This window comes from Sinohyriopsis cumingii, chromosome 5 (assembly GCF_028554795.1).
Source record: "Sinohyriopsis cumingii isolate HCF-2022 chromosome 5, ASM2855479v2, whole genome shotgun sequence".
NCBI lineage: Eukaryota > Metazoa > Mollusca > Bivalvia > Unionida > Unionidae > Sinohyriopsis > Sinohyriopsis cumingii.
Genome location: NC_142965.1, coordinates 130,070,893 through 130,094,641, shown reverse-complemented (window position 1 = coordinate 130,094,641; position 23,749 = coordinate 130,070,893). Strand labels below are relative to the sequence as shown.

The window sequence follows — 23,749 nt, the reverse complement described above, 5'->3', positions numbered from 1 at the left end:
GCAAGTTCCATAATTCCAGGTGTAACAGTGCATATACAGTGTGCAAAAAAAAATCCATACTCTGAACAAATTCCATGATTCCGGATATAATAGTATGTATACAGTGTGCAAAGACACCCATCCCCTCAGCAAGTTCCATTATTCCGGGTCTAACAGTGTCTACACAATGTGTAAACAAAAGTCCATCCACCTCAGCCAGTTTCATAATTCCCGGTATAACGGTATGTGTACTCAAAGAGGAAGTTGTACAATAACTCTACTTTAATTCCTAGAGGCAAGATAAATGGGTGAATTATCAACAAATTAAATACTATTTTCTTAATGTTCTCCTATTCTTTTGACTGCCCTCAGTTTGTATGGCGTAGCCTGTACAGTACTTGCATGTCTCCGTCCTAAACCGTGGCGAATGTCCTCTCTCTCCCGATAGAAATTGAACCGTTGCAGAAGATTCGTGAAGACCAGAAACAATTCCATCTTGGCAAACGCTTCCCCAAGACATACTCTTGGACCTAATAAAGGAATTTATATTAAAAATAATGCCAGTTTTAAATTATGTGCTGAATATATATATATATATATATATATATATATATATATATATATATATATATATATATATATATATATATATATATATATATATCTTACACTTTCGTGATTTTACTGCTGTGATTCCTATTCTGTCGTGATATCTATATAAAGTTTGAATAATTGAATACACAATTTCAGAGAAAGAAAGAAAAAGATGGGAAACGTTAGCTGAACTGATAAAATCAATACCTGAAAAGTAGAAACAACCCAATAAAATATCGTATGACATCATAGACGATGTTTACGTCCCAAACAAAACTACTTAAATATATATTTAGAACTTAGAAAGATTTCAGCGATTTTAAAAGCTTTTTTTTTAATTTATGGGTATGTTTTGCATAACAATAGGAAAAACCCCAGTAAAGAAATAGCTTGTCTATCAGTATGTCTTTAAGTCGTATTTTTATGTTTTGTTTTTTGTTTCTTTCTCATTTGTTTCTTTCTCCCTTTGCTTTTTTATTTCTCTGAATTGCAGATTGTATTAGGCTTTGTAACATTCTTGCTGAGATGCGCATAGTGCAATGTTTGGAATGTTCGTCAATAGAAATCTTTTCAGGGTTTACTTACCTGCTGAGAACGAGAGCAAAGCAGGGTTCCGGACAAGTTCTCCTGATTCATCCAGGAACCGTTCTGGCAGGAATTCCTTTGGATTATCCCAGTATTTTGGATCTACGTTAGATGACTCTAAATTGGCTATTATCACGGTGTTTTCCGGAATGAAATATCCATTGAGAGTCGTGTTTCTTTTGGTAGCATGCGGAACGCCTAAACGTGCTGTTAGGAACAAAATTGAAATGTATCAACTATTGTTATTTAAATAAAATGCAGGTAGATGTAGAAATGACGATGAACAAAACGCAGTCATAAATAACAAGGTAAATATAGTCTAGACTACAAGCACAACGCGTGTTGTAAATTTTCTGCTCTATACGTGCATCCTTCTAACTCTTCAAGGTAGGAAATATAGTAACAGTGTCGGATTGTAGATCTAGTGGTTTAATGTTTGTGGTCCCCACATTGTGGTCCCCACATTTAGAATTCTACTTTTTCCCCTAAAATGTTTCCCAAATATATAGTACCTTTATATTTGACTATGTAAGGACAAAGACGTTTGCTTTGCACAGTAGGTATGCTAAGAATCTAGGATCTGCATGCCATGACAACGCTAAAAGTATTGTTGGAAAAACTTTAATGAAAATATACACTGTTAATGCCAGAAATGACTGCTATATTTCACTACCAACTGTCGGATGGGCATGCATATAAAGTGTTAATTGCTAAACTGTTTCGTTCACAACTCTATTATATGATTCTTCCAGGTTTTTTTTCAAATTTTAAACCTACATCAGCAACAACGATCACTGATCGCTGACCACGTCTTGTTGAGAAATTCGGATTAGCTCATAAAATATGAGGTGATACATTGGTTCTCCCGTTCAACAGTCATCCATGGTTTTAACGTGTAAACCTTACCCACGGTGGCACATCTCTGTATTTCCAGAAGCGTAGCTTCAACATATTTCAGCTTGCCTCTATCAGCATACTGGATTCGTTGGGTACCATAGACCTATCATTACGATAGAAAGTAATCATGCACTTCAGTAACACAGCAGCTGATGCAAATACAAATGCAGTTTTCGATTCGTTCATACTTAAGCTGCCGTATAAGAAAAGGCGTCTTATTAGAATATATTGCCTGTCATTAAAGTCAGCTCACTCATCCTATGGTAGTAACGTTTTTACTGATGAATCGAAGACGGGAAAGATGGGTTCAAAATAAAAACTGTTCAGGGATTCAAACAACTATTAGGCTGAGACTTAAATTGAATAATTTTAAGCAAACCGCAAAGTTAACGACGCGTAGCTGTCTTAAATAAAGACATACGAAAGAAATATAAGTCACCAGCAAAATCTCATCATAAATGTTGTTTGATTACATAAATGTTGTTTGATTACCTTTTGTATTTCCTCCTGGCACTTCTTCTGGACATCAGGATATTCTATCATATAGAGAAAAGCCCAGTCTAAGGATGTTGAAGTTGTCTCAGACCCGGCCACAAATAGGTCACAAATGACACGGAAAATGCTTCCCTCTAAAATACAGTTCAAGATGATGGCTATAAAGCTAATGTATAAAAATCATGTAATCTTTTTCATCTTCAGGTATATAAAAAGACTAGTATTCTAAATGCACGAAAGAATTATTATTCTCAATGCAACAGTAAATAAAACAATAAATGGTTCACTACTATATATTGTTATGTATATCGATATTACGTACAATATGTTTTCTTCCTAATAATTTGTGTAAGAGTCGTTCACGTTAATGATGTTTTTAATGCTGATAGTCTATGATAGTAGTCGGCACTTTAAAGAGGAGTCGTGTTTAGCGCGTACAATGTTTCATTCATAAATTTCAAGGTTGAGTAGATTTAGTTAAAGTAAACATCACGTTATGTGAACGGAAGCCGTGGGTATTAAAAAAAAAACGGATAGTGACCTATTTACCGATAAACCAGAGTAAACGACGCTACCCTTGTTTACTGCAATCGGTATTTCGAAATTACAGAATGATTAATTTAAAACCCCAGTAATGCATTTTCTCTACTTTGCACTGGCTCAGTACATACAAGAGTTTTACACAGAATAAATTATTCGTGATAGCACGACTAGTCTTGGAGGAAATAAGTTTAGAGGATAGATTGAATTAGCTAACTTTAAATCATTTGTTAGAATTGCAGTGTTCTAACATTGACACTTGTATTTTTAAAAAAACAACTATTTGGAATGACAGCTGCAAGGATTTACTGTGAAACATTCAATGACATTTGGATTCATATCTTTATTGGAATTACCTTGAATTCTTATAAACACAATTCGAATTAAAACATACTGGTGTTGGTACATACAGATATTAAATTTATCATTCAGAATCCTTTTGGAACGTATTACCCGGAACAACTGGAATTGACAGAACTTTTAGGACTCTATGAATTCATTCACAATACTGTAAGCTATTTTTAATTCTTTCAATTCTTTTTATTTAAGGAAAATACGTTTATATTTCAATTTATACAAAACTTGTTGGTTATCGGTCTTTCGCAGTGTACATTGACATATTAACTTTTTCATATATATAAATGTTCAAGGAAATTACCTACAGCCAAGTGTCAAAAATTGTGTTAGGATTTGTTTGTGTTCCATTAGGAATTGAAGGCAGTTTTGACAAATATGGAATAAATATTGCTATTCTAACTTATCAATTACATTTGAATCGTAATATTTGTATGTATCCAGGATTATCGGATGTTCATGTCCCTAACCTAGTCTCGGGCAGCTAGATATCTGGTCGAGCATAAAGATTGATTTGATTCATGTCGCAGTATTTAAGTAAGTAAGGCGTTAATTGTTGATAATTTAACTTGTAAGATTTCAGTGAGAGGTGTTTTTGGGGGTTTTCTGGAAACAAAAGGCAATCTTCACTAACGATTAACCACCTGGATTGCACTCGAAGTATGATCGATGAACCGAAAATATAACACCCACATGCGGTGTTTATGATCTGTTGTTTATGTGTTATTTAACAGAAGATTGAAAAGTAAACACTGCTTGGCAAATAAAAAAGGAAGTGTTCTCCATCTCCAAAGTCGACTTATCAAATCCATCTACAAAGTCGACTTATCAAATTCATCTACAAAGTCGACTTATCAAATTCATCTACAAAGTCGACTTATCAAATCTATCTACAAAGTCGACTTATCAAATCCATCTACAAAGTCGACTTATCAAATTCATCTACAAAGTCGACTTATCAAATTCATATACAAAGTAGACTTATCAAATCCATCTCCAAAGTCGACTTATCAAGTCCATCTACAAAGTCGACTTATCAAATTCATCTCCAAAGTCGACTTATCAAATCCATCTACAAAGTCGACTTATCAAATCCATCTACAAAGTCGACTTATCAAATCCATCTACAAAGTTGACTTATCAAATTCATCTACAAAGTCGACTTATCAAATTCATATACAAAGTAGATTTATCAAATCCATCTCCAAAGTCGACTTATCAAGTCCATCTACAAAGTCGACTTATCAAATTCATCTCCAAAGTCGACTTATCAAATCCATCTACAAAGTCGACTTATCAAATCCATCTACAAAGTCGACTTATCAAATCCATCTACAAAGTCGACTTATCAAATCCATCTACAAAGTCGACTTATCAAATTCATCTCCAAAGTCGACTTATCAAATTCATATACAAAGTCGACTTATCAAATTTATCTCCATAGTCGACTTATCAAGTCCATCTACAAAGTCGACTTATCAAATCCATCTCCAAAGTCGACTTATCAAATTCATCTCCAAAGTCGACTTATCAAATATGTTGATGCATGTCGGTGATTTCAGGGTAACAGGATCATACTTGTGAAGTATATTGATGAAATCAGTGTTCAGAAATCTTTCAGCTGCGAGTATAAATTAATCATTACATAGAGTCCCGCTTTCATTTTTCTTGATATATTAGATGAAGTGAGTCTGCTCTCTTATTTAGGCGAAAAATGAACCTTGACGGCGTTTCTAGTTCTACTGAACCCTTTGTACAGAAAAATAAGCAGTATGATGCTGATAAACGTGCAAGAAAGTTTCAATCATCGCGGATTAAAGAGTATCCATGGCTAGAACATGACTCAGTAAATGAAAAAATCCTCTGCAACCACTGCAGACATTATCCCACAAACTGTTCAAGCAAATACGGGATAGAAAATTCATTTTCCAAAGGGGACTAACAATTATAGAAAATCCATTTTCCAAAGGGGACTAGCAATTATAGAAAATCCATTTTCCAAAGGGGACTAGCAATTATAGAAAAGATCCTATCATATGATCATCATCTGAACATTCATATGAAAGAAAAAAATATTTTTTTAAATGAAATTTGATCAAAATTAAAATAATGCAGCGCTGTTATTGGTTGTTTAATCTCTCTCTCTCTCTCTCTCTTTCTCTCTCTCAAAAATCTAACAATTTGGAAACCATGTTCCATCTGAACATGTTTGGGGCAAGCTCAATTTTTCCAGGGGCAAGTTCAATTTCCCAATCATCCGTTTGCCCGTGGCAATCGGAGTTTTAGAATTTTTTAAAATCCTTATATATATATATATATATATATATATATATATATATATATATATATATATATATATATATATATATATATATATATATGTGTGTGTGTGTGTGTGTGTGTGTGTGTGTGTGTGAAACCGATGGAGTGTATTTAAAACATCAAAAGAAACAAACAATAAATGCACGAGCCGTTAATCGTGTGTATTAGTCACATCCAGAAAGATGTGCAATTTGCACATTTAGAAAGTTAAGGGTATTTGAAAGCGTCGGTGTTATTTTTTACGATATGTAAGAAAGAATTATAATTACTTTTTTATAACAATGACTTTGTATTGATGAGATCTGTCAAGGGTACATGGTTAAAATACTAGGATAATGTTGGATATAAGCTCAAACTATAAATCTTCTAGTTTTATGATGCTGACGTCTGCAGTACATTGTTTTTCCGCTTTTGTTCTATGACGAAAGTGTGTCCAAGTTAGCACCCTCTAACTGGCCATTATTACTTTACCTGAACACTGTCAAACTTGACAATTATACTAACTTGTAAAGACATCTTTTTCTTCCTTCGCTTCTTCCGATATTTTGATGTAGAGATCAACAAAATCCCGGATGTTGTTTGGATCATAACTTTTCTCATGCTCCTCGATTTGGTTGTATACATACGACTGGAGTTTTGATAATACTCTCTTTCTATGCTCCCGCAGTTGCTGTGCCTTGAGTGACATGATAAAAAGCCATTGATTTTAAGTTTTTCTTCAAAGTATAAAAATCAGCATTCAATTAACTACTACTACCACTACTAATGATGATGAGGATGATGATAATAAATAAGTAAGTAAGTAAATAAATAAATAAATAAATAAATAAATATTTGGTAATCACTAAGATCAAAGTACGCCTCACAATCCTAAAGAAACCAAGGACAGAACGCACATTAGATTTAATCAATTTAAAAGAAGGTAATTGCAAAAGTCACTACAAGCTCAAACTCATAAATCAATTCCAGACACTTGGATCAACCACAGAAGATCTTTAGTTGGAACCAATTGAAAGCTGTCGTCTGTGGAGCTACAGAAGATATATGCTAAGGGAACAGTGAATTACAAGTAAATCCTGGCAACTCATTCATAAACTGAGAGAAAATATGTTAACAGACTTACCCAGCATCATTGCCAAAAACAAACTAAAAATCAGAAATGAAAACAGAGGACAAAATGTACTGAGAACTTTAGAAAAGGTGAAAAAAGCTTACCGAAAAGACAAAGAAAACTGGATTGAGAGTAAAACAAAAGAAACTGAGGAAGCAGCCAGGGTTGGTGATTCAGTAACATTGTACCGAATTACTAGCAAACTCGCAAGAAGCAAAAGAACAGAGAATGTGCCGATCATATTTGAAGATGAAAGACTATTGCACACTCACGATAAGCAAGACCAGTGATGGGTAGAATATTTTACAGCCATTCGCTATCACCCGGAACCCATTAGTTACGTTGACTTTACGGTCATACAGCACAACACCCCAGATAACACTGCATGAAGCAGAAAGGGGTCACTAACAAACTCAAGAACAACGACACCTCTAGTTTCGATCACATCAACACCGAACAACAAATCTGGCAGAACCGCACTGTGTGAGATTTAACATGCCAATGAACTTATGCGGTGAAGGAAAATATTGTAGGTGGAAAAGTTATTTACCTTGTATATTGTAAACTCTAAGAAAGTCGACAATTTGCTTTTAATTTAAATGATAAATGGCTGATATTCTTTTTGCTTCTTCTAAATGGTTCGAAATGAATAGAAACAAACCGGTAGCTTTTGAAATATAGCAAATATTTCTTTCACACATTCAGCTATATGAACGTTGCATAAAGTGAAACGTCTTCCGCATAGATGTACCACTTGTTGGAGATAATTCCTTTTCATTAAAAATATTTACTTTTAAAGACAAATTGTCAATACATTTAAAATTTCATCTTCGGTTTGGATTGGATCTGGATTATTAAACAGCCCTTTCTACAATTAGACAAACCATGATTATAATCGATGTTTCTATAAAGGCTATCGATGTATACTCTAATCAGCACACATCTTTATAATGTTCCTATTTTTTCTTAAAATCATCTGGAGGTTTAACATACGAAAACTGTTTCTGAGCAAAAGGGTTGAAATAAAATTCTATTCATTCGACAACATGCTGGATCTCAAATGAACAATCTGAACCAATAGGCCAACATGGCGGAGCTTCCTCTAGTATAGTCCAGTTTTATACAAGTCTGTGAATGTTTCGGAGGAAGATACAAACTATTTTGGTCTAGAATTATTCGGGATCAGGTTGTCGAATGGCTTTTTTTTTTTTAAACCGCCTACATATAATGTTACTAGTTTACGTCTGACTTTCTACGCTGTATCATGAGAAATGAGTTTTCAAAGAGGCTGACAATATTCCAAATCGTTTAATTATCGCCCCGATTCCAACATAAACGGATCTCGGTCTGCTTCCCTTATCTGCCGCCAATGCTATTCAAACTTTTTGTTACATCCGCATTTAATGTATTTATAGTTTCCGGTAAAAGTATACAATATAGGGATTTTGAAAGAAAACTGTGCTTTGTGTGGAAGTGAGACCGTGACGTCTGGAACGAGTTATCACCGAAGTTCTAAGTCCGGATTGCAAACTAATAAAAAAAAAGTAATCGGTAGACCAGTTCTGAGTGTATGTAGTCGCGGTCTCGTCCGCCGAGTATATGTTGTCTGTCCTTTGATGATCATGGATTCTTCTAGGGATAAAATCAAATGTTTTGGAACTAAAATAAAGTTTGCCTGTCTATGTTACTTCGTTCAAGGAGTTTCGGAGAATAATTTACCACCTGAACGAAGATGTTTTTGCATGGGTAATGCCTCTTTTGACAAAGTTCTGCAAGGATAGTCTGAGCATTTACCTGTCATTAACTCCTGTCTGCAATTACTTTTTCGAAGTTTGTGGTCCAGACTTCTTGCCAAAATGTGTCAGGTGCTGTATTTCGGTACCATGAACAGATTTTATCTCAGCGTTTCCGAGATGGCATTAATTTTGTAGAAAACGTGTTCAATTTGAAGTGCCAATTACTACCACTTCTTTACAATATTAGGTAGGGATCAGTCACAGTATTGCCGTTGCGTTCTTAATATCGTGTTGTTACGTGCTCGAAGAGATTAGTCAGGTCAAAGGTGAGACGGTAGTCGAAACGTGTGCTCTGGACGGTAGTCGAAACGTGTGCTCTGGCGTGTACACAGCCTGCATAGGACTAGTCAGCTTTGGGGGAGTTAGTTAGCAGGTGTAGGTGGTGTCTGTGGAAGCGATTTAAGAGTGATAAGAGCAATAGACGGACCAGCTTGCGGAGCTTTGTGTTGTTGTTGTTGTTGTAGGGTTTAACGCCATTTTTCAGCACACGATAGGCTAGACATGGTGGCCAGTATTAATGGTGGAGGAAGAACCCGGAAAAAAACCGGAAAGAACCACCGACCCACGAGAAGCTACTGGCAAGCTTTCTCGCATACCCACATTAGCCGAATCAGGCTACTTCAACTTAAAACAAATGAGTCAGGTAATGTACGTTTTAGTGGATAGATAGATAGATACATAGATAGATACATAGATAGATAGATAGATGGATGGAGGGATGGAGGGATGGAGGGAGGGATAGATAGATAGATAGATAGACAGACTCACAAACCTTTGGAATAAATCCACCGATACCTAGTGGGAAATAGTCAAACGGGTTTAAAATACCCGGGTGGCGGAATATATCATCTAACGTCTTAATGATATCGTGAAACTCGGGATCTTCGTAGTCGAATCTGGAAATGTACATTTAAATATATTGGTATTGAACATTAATTCATTCATCATAATATATTCCGGAGCCAACCGCTAACATTAGTTCGGATTTGAGTGACACTTAAAATATATGTTAACAGTTAAAGCCACAGTGACGCAACGCGTAGGAGCATTGGGGTAATTTCTTTCCCTTGCTGTTTTATGAAACAGAAACATGTAGGTTATTTAATGCTAAGATAACAGAAGTGAGGTACACCACTGTAGCCGACCGGGCTGATAATATGCTAGGATTTAGAACATCACTATTTCAGTTGAGAGTCCGGCACGCTCACCTCGAAGCCAGGTTAGCTCAAGACTCTGTTAATTGCCTTGTACATCCTTCAAGAACGTACACTGTGCATATTTTATATCCCTGAGCACAAAGAGTGTATACAGGGATAGACGGATATACATATATGCGGACAAACAAGTGTAATAATACATGCTATTTCCACAATTGTGGTAGGATTAACACTGACGGAGACTATGTGTTGTTTTTTTTTTAATCCCATGAACTCGTTTACTCTTCTGCTCTCTGTGCTTAAAGACCATAGTAGCATGGGCAAGGTGTTATTCATAATAAGAACTTTTTACACTCGCATAACTGATGTTGGTTAAATACATCGGCTTTCATTGTTCACGATTTCAAATCCACGCATTCTCCCCAAACCGATTTTGTATAGTGATGCAAACATATATTTTAAGTCACTTCATTAATTTCGGCAACATATATGCCCGAGAATATGGAATTGCTGATAACATTGGTGCGGCAATTATCTCTGTGGAGTTCTTTATATACTATACTTGCTAGCTTTTGGGACGTTCTCTTTACGAACCTGAAGCCAAACACAATATTGTGGATGACATTAGAAACGGCGTAGGTCATGAGGTGCTTGACTTCAACTGCCTCTTCTTTCTCCAGTAAAGCTTTTGAGAGAGCGTCGATTTCGACGAAAATGTCCTCTTCATTTGACGTTTTACCTATTCCAAAGTCACGAAGGCTTTTTAGCGTGAAGCGGCGTAAAAGTTTCCACGAGTGGCCATCGTTCATCATTATGCCTGTGGGAGCAGAATGCATTATTTTAAATTAAAACAGTAATCAATGGAATTATTATGGGTAGGATATGGAGGGAAATAAAACAGCAACTAAAATTAACGTAAAATATGTGCGAGCATCCGATGCCAGACTCATTTGCATAAATGTTAAGAAAGAAGCGTCTGATTTTTCATCCCGAAGTGGAATCAATTTTAAGATCTCTGAAAAAGATGCACAGATACCATTAATTTAAAATTTAGATAAAACACTTATTTGAAAGATGTCAGGTAAACGAGAGATGATAACACGGATTTGATACACCCGAAAAAGTTTATGGTGTGTTCATGAAAAACGGGAAAGAAATAACAACCCAACAGAAGGGTTCAGAGCCTTGAGCTAATATATTGAACAACTGGCTAAAATTTCAGTGCTGAAAAAGTTATAGAGATCCAAGCATTTTACAGATACGACATATAAATAAATGAAGAAAGATATTTATCCATAAATTCATTTAATAGATTTAAGGTTTAATGAAAAAGCTCTACCACTAAAAAGAAAAGGTTTATTCAAGTATAAATGATTCAAACATATCAAACGAAGACTTTAAATACTTTCAGCATATTACTGAACATTGTAGCTTGACCAAACAGGGTAATAACACATATTTGTTTCAGATGATCAGGTAAACATTTAAAGCAATAATCATTTAATAAATTACATATACTATATTGTTAAATGTACTGAAAAGAACAAAGTAACACAATTACATGGTTATCATATGTCCAACTTTTCTGATGAGCAAGAACCACTGTAGAAAGTAGTAAACTCAAAATAGAAAAGACGGCTTACAGATCCTGATGTTTAGATAAACGCTTAGAAGAACTGGTTGGCCTGTAAACTGTGATATAAAAGATACGCAGTACAGTTTTGACGACCTGGAACAGGTAAGGTACAGCACAATCGTATTAAAATCAGATCTCCACTATCTTACATGAATATTTGACATCAACCGCTTAGGTGTCATGTTCGGGTCACCTTTAAATTGACTAATGGAAATCCAGCTTTCAGAAATTTGAAATCGAATCAAATCGTTAGCACACATTGATTCTCTTCAACCATATTGCTGAATCTCCCCAGCGCGAAGGTATAAGACTACGTCCGATTGGCTGATAAGATTAGAGATTGTGATAATAACATAGGTAACCAGAGCATGACCCTTAAGCGATCGTTGTCAGATTTTCACGTAGGACAGTGGAGGTCTGATTTTAATCAGATTGTGTAGGACGAAACGGTTATGAAGCTGTACACTTTGCGGTACTCCAGATTACTACCTTCTATCCATACCGCATCATTTTCATATGCTATGTCAAGTCTGAAATCCCGGAGGAGAGCACAATAATATAATGGACAATGAAATGCAAAGATCTGAAAGTCGTCTAAAGATATTCTGATTTTTTTTTTAACCATACACACACCGCAATGTTACTGATTCAGAACCATTATGGTGTGTCTTAATTGACCCTGGTTGCAATTTCCTCACTTGATCACTTATAATATATTGTTCAATCGGTTTGTTTTTAAACATGTTGGCAGTCACTCAGCTCTATATGTCAAGAAGCTGAATCCACTACAATAGAAAATGTCATCACTGCCACAGAATGCAATGATATATTGCATGAACATTCTATGTAAATTGCCTATCACAGCACTTTTAGCATCTCAATTTACCGTCATATTAACAATAAAGAAATAAAGAAAAAGCAGAAGAATAAAATTTATCTTACTTTCATACTGCTAACTGTAAAGTTGATTTAGGCTTAATGTTGCTAGCGATGTATATGATCCAGTGATACGTTGTAGCACTGAGGTGTTTACCTCCCTTTCGTTTTATGTTGGAGGCGTTATGGATTTACCAGAGTCTTATATTGCTATTAATTGTGCTATAGAAAAGTTTTTGGGTGGCGCTTTGATGTTTAGCAGCACACGAACATGTTGGTTATTTATATCCAAGGCAAATGGAGTAAAGTGTCCCTATTAATGACATCTTATGATATAAGAGAGGGCGTATCATGCGTAATCTACCATACCGAATCTACAGTGTGTATCATAATCCTTCATAATAATCCTTCATAATAATAAGTCATGGATGCGGAGCGGACTTGAACTATACTAACTATGCAGAAACCATTATCCTTTGTATCCCCAAATCCAAAGATTTCATTAAAACTGCAGGCAAACCGTTCACAAGTTTTCAATGAATTTACCACAGAACAAAATTTATTCTGCAATACTCATTATTCCCACTATGAAAACAAAGTCATATGGACAACTTTCTTTTATATACCAGGGCCCAGCAACGTGGAATGAATTGCCCACTGAACGTAGACACAAAAACACAGTTATCTCATTCAAGAGTGCTCTTAAAACTAGCCTATTTCGACTGCAAGAACAAATTTAAAGACCTAATAATGTTTCCTACCATAAATATTTCAGGATGTTTTTTATATGTTCTAATTTCATGGTGTTTGTTTTTTCGTATTCAGATCATTATATATGTTTTTTATGTTGTAAAGCACTTAGAGCTTCTAAAGATTAGGCGCTATACAATGTCCTCGTTATTATTATTATTATTATTATTATTAAAAAGTCAAGAATTTCTATACCATTACATGTGGGTCAACCATTTCCAACGAATAATATACATGGATAGCAAGCCGGGAGTAAGAATATCCTTGCAGACATTGCATACATGTAAGTAGCAACCAACAGCTTCCTGACGAGCATAACTTTTACTGCGTTGGAATCAAAGAAAAGCCACGGTGCACGATAATGTCAGAACATGGTATAAACATTCTGAAATTTACTGCGTGCAACGAAAAATGAAAGTACCCGTATATCATCTACGTGGACTACGAACGTCTTACCAATTTTAGTGGACGCAACCAACACTATGCAAGTAGCTGAACAAGTCCGATGCGCGTTTTATGAAAGTTTGGTCGGATGCGACGGGAAAACTTCCACCAGTTTAGTATCGTGGTCAGGGCTCAGTTGAGGTGTTTCTCAAATCACTAGAGGTTACGGCAAAACACATCAGACAACAGCTTTCCTGCCCCGCAGACATGATTATAATTAATTATAACATTCACAAGGTTTCCGTGACCACTAATTGCAGGATCTGTGAATCTGGTTTTAGTTCTAATGATGCCGAATTATGCGACCCCTGTCACACCTATCCGGGCCAAGTGCATGCTTCCGGAGAGGCTGATAAGAGTATGGCAACATACAAAGAGTGGAACAAACAAAACAGTGGTATAAAAATGTGTAAAACTAATCGCGGAAGGTAATTTTTACAAGACGTCGGCGAGAGATTGTGAAGGCATTGATGATTGGTGTACCGCAGGCCATAAATTCGTGGACAGTTTGGAAATCTTGTGGGATAAGTTTTCAACGAGTACGGCTTCGATTTCTCGGCCAAGTTTGCCTACTATTCGATCGCCGCTGTTTGGGGGCTTCCCAGAGAATAACTGGTTCGTGTTGTTTTACAGAGTGCGGTAGAGAAGATTATGAACTGTCCGCGACCTCTTATGAGTCTATATCAGTCAATGAAGAGATAAGATAGTGATCACACCGAAGATCAAAATTTGTATACACGACTAGTACTCGACATTCAGCAGTTGATATTGCAAAGTCATCGTTAAGAATGGCTCTTCTTTGGATTGAAGATATTAATAAAATTCCAGAGCATAAACAAACTCTGTGTGTGTCATTGACATATAACAATACATTTCATTGGACCTGATGTTTAATAAAATGAGAATTGTACTTGGACGTGTAAGACCCGTACGTGTTGCTAACGCGAGAAAACCCATTTACTCGACATATTACGGAACTGGTCTGGTTTTGGTGATGTTGTTCAGGGATTGTTTTCAGTTTACACTAAAGTTTTTTTCCTGCCTCGTCTTCGCGCACTGCACTGATTTCTAAACGAGAAGCAATGCGAGCCTTCCGTAGTATCAAAAACACAAATGTTTCTGACAAAGTCAGATTCAACAAACAGAGTGCATATATATATATATATATATATATATATATATATATATATATATATATATATATATATATATATATATATATCCGTTATAACGCGATACTCGGGATCCAAAGAATGACATCGCGAAGTTTTCGAAAAACTTCACCATAGAAAATATGCGTTGAAACTTTAATGCCATCAGTTTTAACTAACCTCTTGATCATATATCGTTTGTTTTGTTCACCGGGTTTCATCAGACATCAAATATACTTCGTTGAAAAATATAACACTGCAATATCTTTTAGAAAATTTTGGAAGTTCTGGCAACATTGGGATTAAAAATCTGCAAGGGATACGAATAATCGGCTTTTCCGAGAGCATGTATTTAGGATGTTAAAAAGAGAGGGGTCACTTTAAGTTAAAAAATGGAAGCCATGCTGCTATCGCATTTTAAGCGGAATCACGTTATAACGAGTTTTACCTATAGATAGATAGATAGATATATGTGTGTGTGTGTGTGTGTGTGTGTGCATGCATGCATCCATTCATTCAAACATACAAACATACACACACATGCATACAGACATACATACATATAGTGAAAACTCTCAGGTCCGACGCTTCACAACTTCATTTAACCGAAAACATTTCGATCTTAAGATGAATTACTCACTAAACCGAATCCCCTGAACTCGGAAAACCAGAACAAAGTGTTGTTCCCATATTTCATTTTGACCTTAAACTGAACCTCACAAAATACTAACTTAATCAAAACGTGGCCACGTTGCTGCCCGAGGTCATTTATGAAGGCCATAGGGTCACATTAGGACAAAGGTCGGTAGAAGCATTGGCACTGATTAGGCTGCCAACAACAGGGTAATCGATAATGTTAACAACTAGCCAATGTGACAGTAATTAATTATTTGACTGTTATATAGTGTCAGACCAAACCATAATATAACTTTATTAATGTAACATTTCTCTGGTCACATGTAAGGGGCATAATTTTGTCTAAGTGGTGCCCGATTGACTAATCGTCCTAGTTAATCTTGAATTGATTGATCCCGGATTTCTCAACCTATCTGCAGCAACGTTTTTGATACTACCAACGACTCGCATTGCAACTTGTTTAGCAATTGGTGCAGCACGCAGAGACAAGGAAGCGAGCCCCTATGATTCACCTGTAAACAATCCCTAAACAACATCACTAAGACCGGTTCCTTAATAGGTCAAGTAAAAAGGTTTTCTCATGTTAACAACACGTTCAAGTCTTATATGTTCACTTAAAGATTGTCATTTTGTTCTTAACATCAGGTCCATCTCTAATGTACAGTTGGACTGTCAATGTCTCACCGAGCATTAAATTAAATACTCTCCTGAAAAGAATAAGTTTTTTGTTGTTGTAACAGCTGGATTTAGTACTGTATTGTAAATAGTGATACTTATGTTGCTCGTTTCACTTGCAATTCGTTAATGTAACTTTTGAAGGTAATCATGATTCCACTGTTAATCTTCAGCAGTTGTGGAAATTTACTTCATTTGAGTACTAATATTTTGAAGGATAAATTGGTAGCCTCCGCCAATGTTTCTTTATTGGTGTTTTTCTTTTTTCTACAAATACGGAACGCGTACACCTATAGAAACAAGTACACCAGCTTTCATGTAATAAAATGTTGCATCCTATTTTAACACCACCTGAGTCCTGCCTGGAAAACACTATTCTCTGAGTAGCCATGCCATTCTATAAATTTTCTTTAGCTTTTTTTCAAATTATTCTTAAAGTTTTACAAATTATTTACGAATAAGTGATGGAGTTAGAATCTATCAACCAATAACCCACTCGTGTTTAAAATAAAACAAGGCTAAGCAAAACTATGCATACATAAACCAGTAAAATTATATAACTTTAATATAAGATTCCAGAGATGTGCAACGAAAAAGAAAAAAGTTTCTCTCTCTCTCTCTCTCTCTCTCTCTCTCTCGGCATTTTTTAAATGTCTTATAGGTAATCCATATAGAATTTACCAAAAATATTAAAGATTTGGAACAATAGCAAAAAGCATTAGGAAAAAACTGGTAATACCTATATTACAATTAATGGCTCTTTATATTCAATGTGTAAATATGTTTCGCAAAAGTGTGGTTTCCTAGATACAGATAAAAAGGGGTTTGCATTTAAGAACATGTTTTGAATTGAAATCCAACCTCTGTGTGCGTGTGTGTGTGTGTGTGTGAGAGAGAGAGAGAGAGAGAGAGAGAGAGAGAGAGAGAGAGAGAGAGTTGAACTCGAATCATTAATTTGACTATTTTGCTTTCAAACGGAAAGGTTTTGCCTACCTTGTCCTGTCTTGGTCATCTGCTTTATGTAAGGTAGCCATGTTGGTCTGTCACTGAAAACATCGGCTTGCTTCACTAGAACCTGATAAATATTGTCATAACCGGAAACAAATACCACCAGCTGATTGCCCATGTACATGCTGAAAATATCCCCATATTTTGCTGTCATCTTTTGCATGGTCGCTTCCTGGTGTTTAAAAAGATTCATAAAGAACGAAATGGACGCAGGCAGATTCCATTTAGATTCTCCAGGCGGAATATTTCTGGGTCCTGACAGGAAAACGAAATATATTAAAAATACAGACAAAAGTATAAGTAATACAGGCAAGCAAATCAAATCCGCTAGATGTGCTGTAAACTCCATAGTTTTACTTGGTCAATTGCAAACACGTACATTTGACGAAATAATCCTCTTTCTGGATCTGCAGTATTCTACCTTCGCTTGGACAAAGAAGTTTATATGGACACAGGTCACAGTTGTTACTTCCGGTTCAGTGCCCACCAGTGATGTAGTCTCTATTATATAGCAAGTTTTCCTCTCTCATTTTGGTGGTGATAGAAGAGTTAGATTTTGGCATTCTTGGTATGGAGTTCAGACTGTTCAATCAATTCGAGATCAACTAGGACGATTAGTCAATCGGGCACCACTTAGAAAAATTACTGATGACGCTGATCAACAATCTATAGAAGATTGAGCTATTGCTAATATAGTCAGGAGAGGAGGCGACACAATGGGTATTAAACAAAATCATAAATATATAATCCGATCCCGCATTTAACATGGACGCGCATGTGTTGCTAGGCATTCCACTTTTACATAAAAGGTACTTAACGCCATAAAAATGTCCAATCTTTTGAATGCCACTAAATTTTTTATAATTGTTGTGAGTGTATCTGAATGACTAACGATAAGAATGAAATGGGTATATCTGAATGTGTAACGAGAAAAACGTTACGAGTGTATCTGAATGAGTAACGAGAAAAACGTTACGAGTGTATCTGAATGACTAATGATAAACACGTTATGAATGTATCTGAATGACTACTAATTAAAACGTTACGAGTGTATCTGAATGACTAATGATAAACACGTTATGAATGTATCTGAATGACTACTAATTAAAACGTTACGAGTGTATCTAAATGACTACTAATTAAAACGTTACAAGTGTATCTGAATGACTACTAATTAAAACGTTATGAGTGTATCTGAATGACTAATGATAAACACATTACGAGTGTATCTGAATGACTAATAATTGAAAGCTGTCACATTGGCTAGTTGTTAACACTACCGATTACCCTGTTGTTGACCCGGTAATCAGCGTACATGCTTTTACCGAACTTTGTTCTCATGTGACCATAGTTAACGCATGACCCTAGGCTATTTTCTGACCTTATGGTCCTCATAAAAGAACTCGGGCAGCCACGTGGCCATACTTTCATTAAGTTACTGTTTTGTGAGGTCCAGTTTAGAGTCAAGATGAAATATGGGAACAAAACTTTTTATCTGGTTTTCAGAGTTATGGGGTTTCGCTCTTCTGGCGGATACAGTTAAGAATTTGGCGTCAATGATATTGTAGCTTCTGTGTTGTGTCGGGGAGGGGACTTTGTAACAATTGGCTTTGTACTACACAATCTTCGTGTGTTGCTGTGCAGAGAAAAACAAAAACAAATTATACCATCATTCTGTGTTTTTGTCCATGCTTCATAGTGTCTGTACCCCATGTACAACATCTAGGATTATAACTGACCAATCGCAAGAACCCTGATAATTATGCCTCTACAATTAGCATAAATCTCAAACAAAGCCAGGTACTTACATTTCAAAATTAAATCAATAATTGGCGTGAATGTTATGTATGCACTGTAAATTTCATAAATCGGTTAAAAAATTATGCCATGCCTATTTTAATTTCTATATGTTCTATAACGCCAGTCCGCTAGTTAACGAACGTTACAACAGAATGTCCTCAAACTTATATTCGTGCCTGAGATGCCTAAATGCCTAATACCTTTTCTAGGGACAGCATTGGTCAGCGGCCCATTGGTGTCTGCTTAGCTTGAACTGATATTTGGTGACACTGTAGGTTAAACATTCCGAGACAGTATAGCTTGATACCACGAAACATTTTGTACCACGGTACACCGCGGTATTTGTGAAAGTTGGAAGCCACTTTATGTGGCACAAACTGCGGTATGGGGAGTCATAAGCTGATTAGCGGCTGATACACAGGGGTAGTAATGCAACGTAATGATACTCTACGGAAAACAGATAAAATGTTGAATGCGGTTTTCGGAATTTCTTATTCCTTAGGGCCTTGGATTTCCATAATCGTTATCTTGCTGACGCTGTGGTACAATTTCGCTCTATCCAATATTTCTTCCTTAAAATATCAATTAGTAATTTAATTCAGCATGTGACATGTAACGTATACGAATTCGGAGAGTTAAGAAACCATATTTACTGCCAGAATTTACATCAGACAACTATATTTTACCATCGACATCACTTGGATACAATATTGCAAAGTTACTGATTCGCCGTGTTTTTTGTGTAGACGTTTGTCAACTCATAGTCGTCTTATCGTAATGTTATATATTCTACTTTTTCTGGTTTGTGCAGGCATGGACTGTCAATGTTTAATGAATACATTCTGCAAATTCGATAAACAATGGAATAAATGCTATCTGGTATAGGTGAGCGGTATTACTCGTTTAACGTAGTATTCTTTTTCCTATGGTACGTACCACGGTACTTTTTCACGGTACTGGTACGTCGGTAGTTTTCGTCCGTAAGTATTGTTCGGAAATTCCCGAGGAATCTTGTTACGATAGTAGTGAATGGGGCCACCCTAGGGACAATGGGAATTAGCATTACAGACCCCCCCCCCCCGGCCACTCTGGGGACTATATAAATTTAACATGGGGAAAATTGCTGGGCCACTCTAGGGACAAGGGGAATTGAACATGGGGAATAGAGTTTGGGCTTGTCTAGGGACAAGGGGAACTGAACATGGGGAATAGAGTTTGGGCTTGTCTAGGGACAAGGGGAATTGAACATGGGAGAAAAAAACTAATTTAGGGACAAGGGGAATTTAACATGGGATTTTTAAAAAAAAAAAAATTTAAAAAGGGTAGGCAATTGAAAGTCAATCTCTTTTCGAGACCTATGAGTGGCCCTGAAACGTGCCTTTGGGTTTATGTTAATACGCCCTTAACATAAAGGGCATCAGCGGCATCTTCTTGTCCTCAAGCTGCGTCTTAGTGTAGGTCCATAAATCAGAGTCCTCTTGAGGCATCCTTGTCTTTCCACATAGACTCTTCGTATCCACAGACTGGTGTCTGACTTGTGGACAACTGTCCACTTGGATCGGACATACATTAGCATGTCCGTCCTAAACATCATTGAGACACAAGGGTGGATGATTCGACTGTGGTCCACATCTTGAGGCGCCGAGAACAGGTGAATCAATGCAGTGAACTGCGCTTATTTATAGGTAGAGGAAGGATTGAAACAGATTGAGTTCATTGACCAATCCAAACACGCGTTACAAAATTCAGTCAGTCCGCATCCAATCCGAAGAGAACAGTCTGTGAAGTCACGTGGTCTATATAGATTCGCTAGCGCCTGTGCGGTGTCAATCCATGCGACAGTGATTCAACATGACGGAAACTCAGAAAACGATTCATTGGGGTGCACCAGCAGTAGAGACCACCCAAGGGAACCCGGACTTACTTTCAGAAGAGGTGAATTGGGATTTTGTGGATTTTCTTACCTCGCAAGAATTTGTTCCGGAACCTTCGTCACCTTCATTACCACACGTGGAGAATTTTAGACAGAGACAGAAAGAAGAATTGGAGAAATTTATACAACGACAAAAGGAAGCGGAACAAGCTTTTCTTTTACAGCAACAACTGCAAGAAGAAGAGGTAAGAAAAAAACAAGAAGAAGAAGAAGCAGCAGCAAAGAAACAAGAGGGTGAAAATCAAACGGTCACGGTACCTTTAGACATTTTAGCGGAGTTATGAAGTCTGAAACAAATGTATCAGACTTCTTTATTACGACCGAAGAGAATACGACCTTCCCGAGCTAAACACGTCAACCCTGTGACTAAGCCTACCGTACCACCCTTAGTGATTTCAACCCAATCATCATCATCAGAAGTAGGCCTCGGCCGTGGCAAAGGCTTAAGACAGTTAAAGTTGATTGCTTAAACTCACCCCTACACCAAAAACCAAAGGCCCTTTTCAGGGCCACCCACTTCTCTCGAAAAGAGATAGACTTTCAATTGCCAATAACTCACAAAAAAAAAAAAAAAAAAAAACATTTTACCCCTATAGTACGTGTATATGAGTGCGTGAGTGTACGTTCTTATTTTAAAATCAAAACCCAAAGACACTTACCTTATATAATTAATGTATTCTTTTATCAATAGTTACAATCCAAGTCACAATTCACAACAGAGCACTTTAAAAAGTCCATACACTTCTTCTGTCTCACTGTTTAGTCTCTCTGTTTTTTTCAAATTTCTTCACCGTCACAGTCTTTTCCTCCTCTTCCTCCTCACTTTCTTCCCTTCTTCTTTTCTTCTCCTGTTTCTTTTTCTTCACCTGTCTGCTATCTTCCTCCTCTTCTTCCTCTGAAGAATCCCTCTCTTCTTCTGACTCCTCTTGTTTCTTTTTTGGGCAATCTGGAGACCAATGTCCTTTTTCTTGACAATAATAACAGGTATCTTCACTTTTGTCTCTTTTAACCCCTGTTTTTCTTTTTTGACGGTCTGGACACTCTGAAGACCAATGCCTTTTCTTCTGACAGATATAGCAAGTATCTTGACTTTTATCTCGAAAGGAAGGAGAGTAGTCCGTCGGCTGGTCTGAAGAGAATTTTCTAATGACCCCTCGCAAAGCTCTGATGAAACGTTCCATCTGGGTAGTCTCTTCCATCGTTGTGCTCGGTTTGAGAGTGAAATGCATAGTGAAAGGACAAGACACACACACTTTTATATACGCTGGTCTGCCATGACTATAAATTAGTCTATGGTGTTTAAACTTGAGTCATTTGACGTTTTGCACTCAAGATGAAACGATCAAATTCATTTGAGAAGAAAGAAGAAGAAAGTAAGAGGCAGAAACGTGATCTATCGCCTCGTACCAGAGCTGAAGTCTTGGCACAAATTCATGCCAGTGATTTTGAAGAGGACATGAGTGAACCAGAATCCAAACCCTCTAAACAAAGTTCGCCACCCTTAGTCAACCCTGAAAAATACTATTCCATTCGAGAGGCCGAAAAGCGCTCCTCTAGAAAATTTAGAACCACGGCTTACAAATACACGGTGAAGTTTAAAAATTTCAAGGCTGAAGTACCGTTAGAGAAAGCAGAAGGGTTCATCACCGGGGTGTGGGATTCTTTGCTCACCACACCCAAGCGACAATGTCAACCCAAAGAAGACGATCGCTTGAGACTCTCCATACAACACGACGATTTGAAATCCCCTGTTTGGATCGAGTTTACCACCCCTGCAGAATTGACCGCTTCCAAAATCATGGACAAAATTCAACACGTACAACAATCCAATGACCAGTTTGACCTCATCGATGGAAAAGCCACACTGGACATGACCCACGTCTCTCCTGCTCAAGGGACTGGACGCAAAAAGACGTTATTGGTGGACGAGCTTCGCAGCACCAAAACAAGTCTCGTCCGAATTCACAACCCTCAAGACCAGATGTGTTTAGCCAGGGCCATCGTGGTGGGACGAACCTATGCCAACAAAAACGACACGGTAGAATGGAAAAGAGCCTGGGAGAATATTCGAAAATCGGACCGAGCCAAAAAACGAAGTGAAGCACAACTCTGTTACGACAAGCCGACTTGCCCAAAGACAAACCCTGTGGCATTCCTGAAATGCAAACATTGCAAGATGTCCTAGCTCCACGATACACCTTGAAAGTGTACGCTCAAGAAATGCGCGGGCCTCTGTTGTTTCGAGGGAAAGACTTTAGGGATGGAAAATACATTCATGTCTATTATCACGATGACCATTTCGATACCATTACCAGTATCACCGGATTCCTGGGATACAGATATTACTCTGAGAAATGTGACTATGGCTATAACAATCCAGAGCAACACAAGCATTGTGGATCGAAATGCTCAGGATGTTTGGCCTCTCCACCCTGTCTGAGCGAAGGACAAGTGCATTGTTCAACTTGTCTGCGCACCTTTGTCAGCCCTACCTGTTACCAACAACATTTGAAGACGCAAGGTTCACAGCAGAAATGTGCTTGTCAACTGCTGAGATTGTGCCCTACGTGTGGACAAGGCCTACGTATCAATAATGCTAAGGCACACGTATGTGCAGGAAACAAAAATGTCACATTTGTCATCACATCGTGGGCTTGGAACACCAATGCTACGTGCAAAAATACCAACCCCCACCAGAGAAAGAGGACGGTCACAAGAAGAAAGGCAATTTCATCTTTTTTGATTTAGAATGCATGCAAGAGACCGGTATTCACATTCCTAATTTCTGCGTGGCTCATCGAGCGTGCGAGAAGTGCATTCAGGAACCTATCTTCAGTCATTGCCCTCACTGCAGTAAGATTCCCGGAGGTCGTGAAAAAATCTTTCGAGGTCCGAACTCGTTAGCCGATTTTGCCAAATGGGTCTTAGACCCCATCGACAAGACGTGGAGCCAAGAGGACATCGAACGTTACGGAGATTGTCATCGTCATGCCACGGTGATGGCTCACAA

At 37.2% G+C, this 23,749-nt stretch overlaps 1 protein-coding gene across 1 annotated transcript; it reads right to left on the bottom strand.

Annotated features, from left to right (window-relative positions):
* Positions 1–226: 226 nt before the first annotated feature.
* LOC149800239 (cytochrome P450 2U1-like) lies at positions 227–17,169 on the bottom strand. Its single transcript, XM_089958373.1, has 8 exons — positions 16,992–17,169; positions 10,425–10,647; positions 9,446–9,569; positions 6,271–6,442; positions 2,548–2,684; positions 2,065–2,158; positions 1,159–1,365; positions 227–509 (listed from the first exon to the last, which is right to left on the bottom strand). The coding sequence occupies exons 1-8, from the start codon at positions 17,167–17,169 to the stop codon at positions 319–321; spliced, it is 1,326 nt and encodes a 441-aa protein (XP_089814499.1). The 3' UTR covers positions 227–318.
* Positions 17,170–23,749: the final 6,580 nt, after the last annotated feature.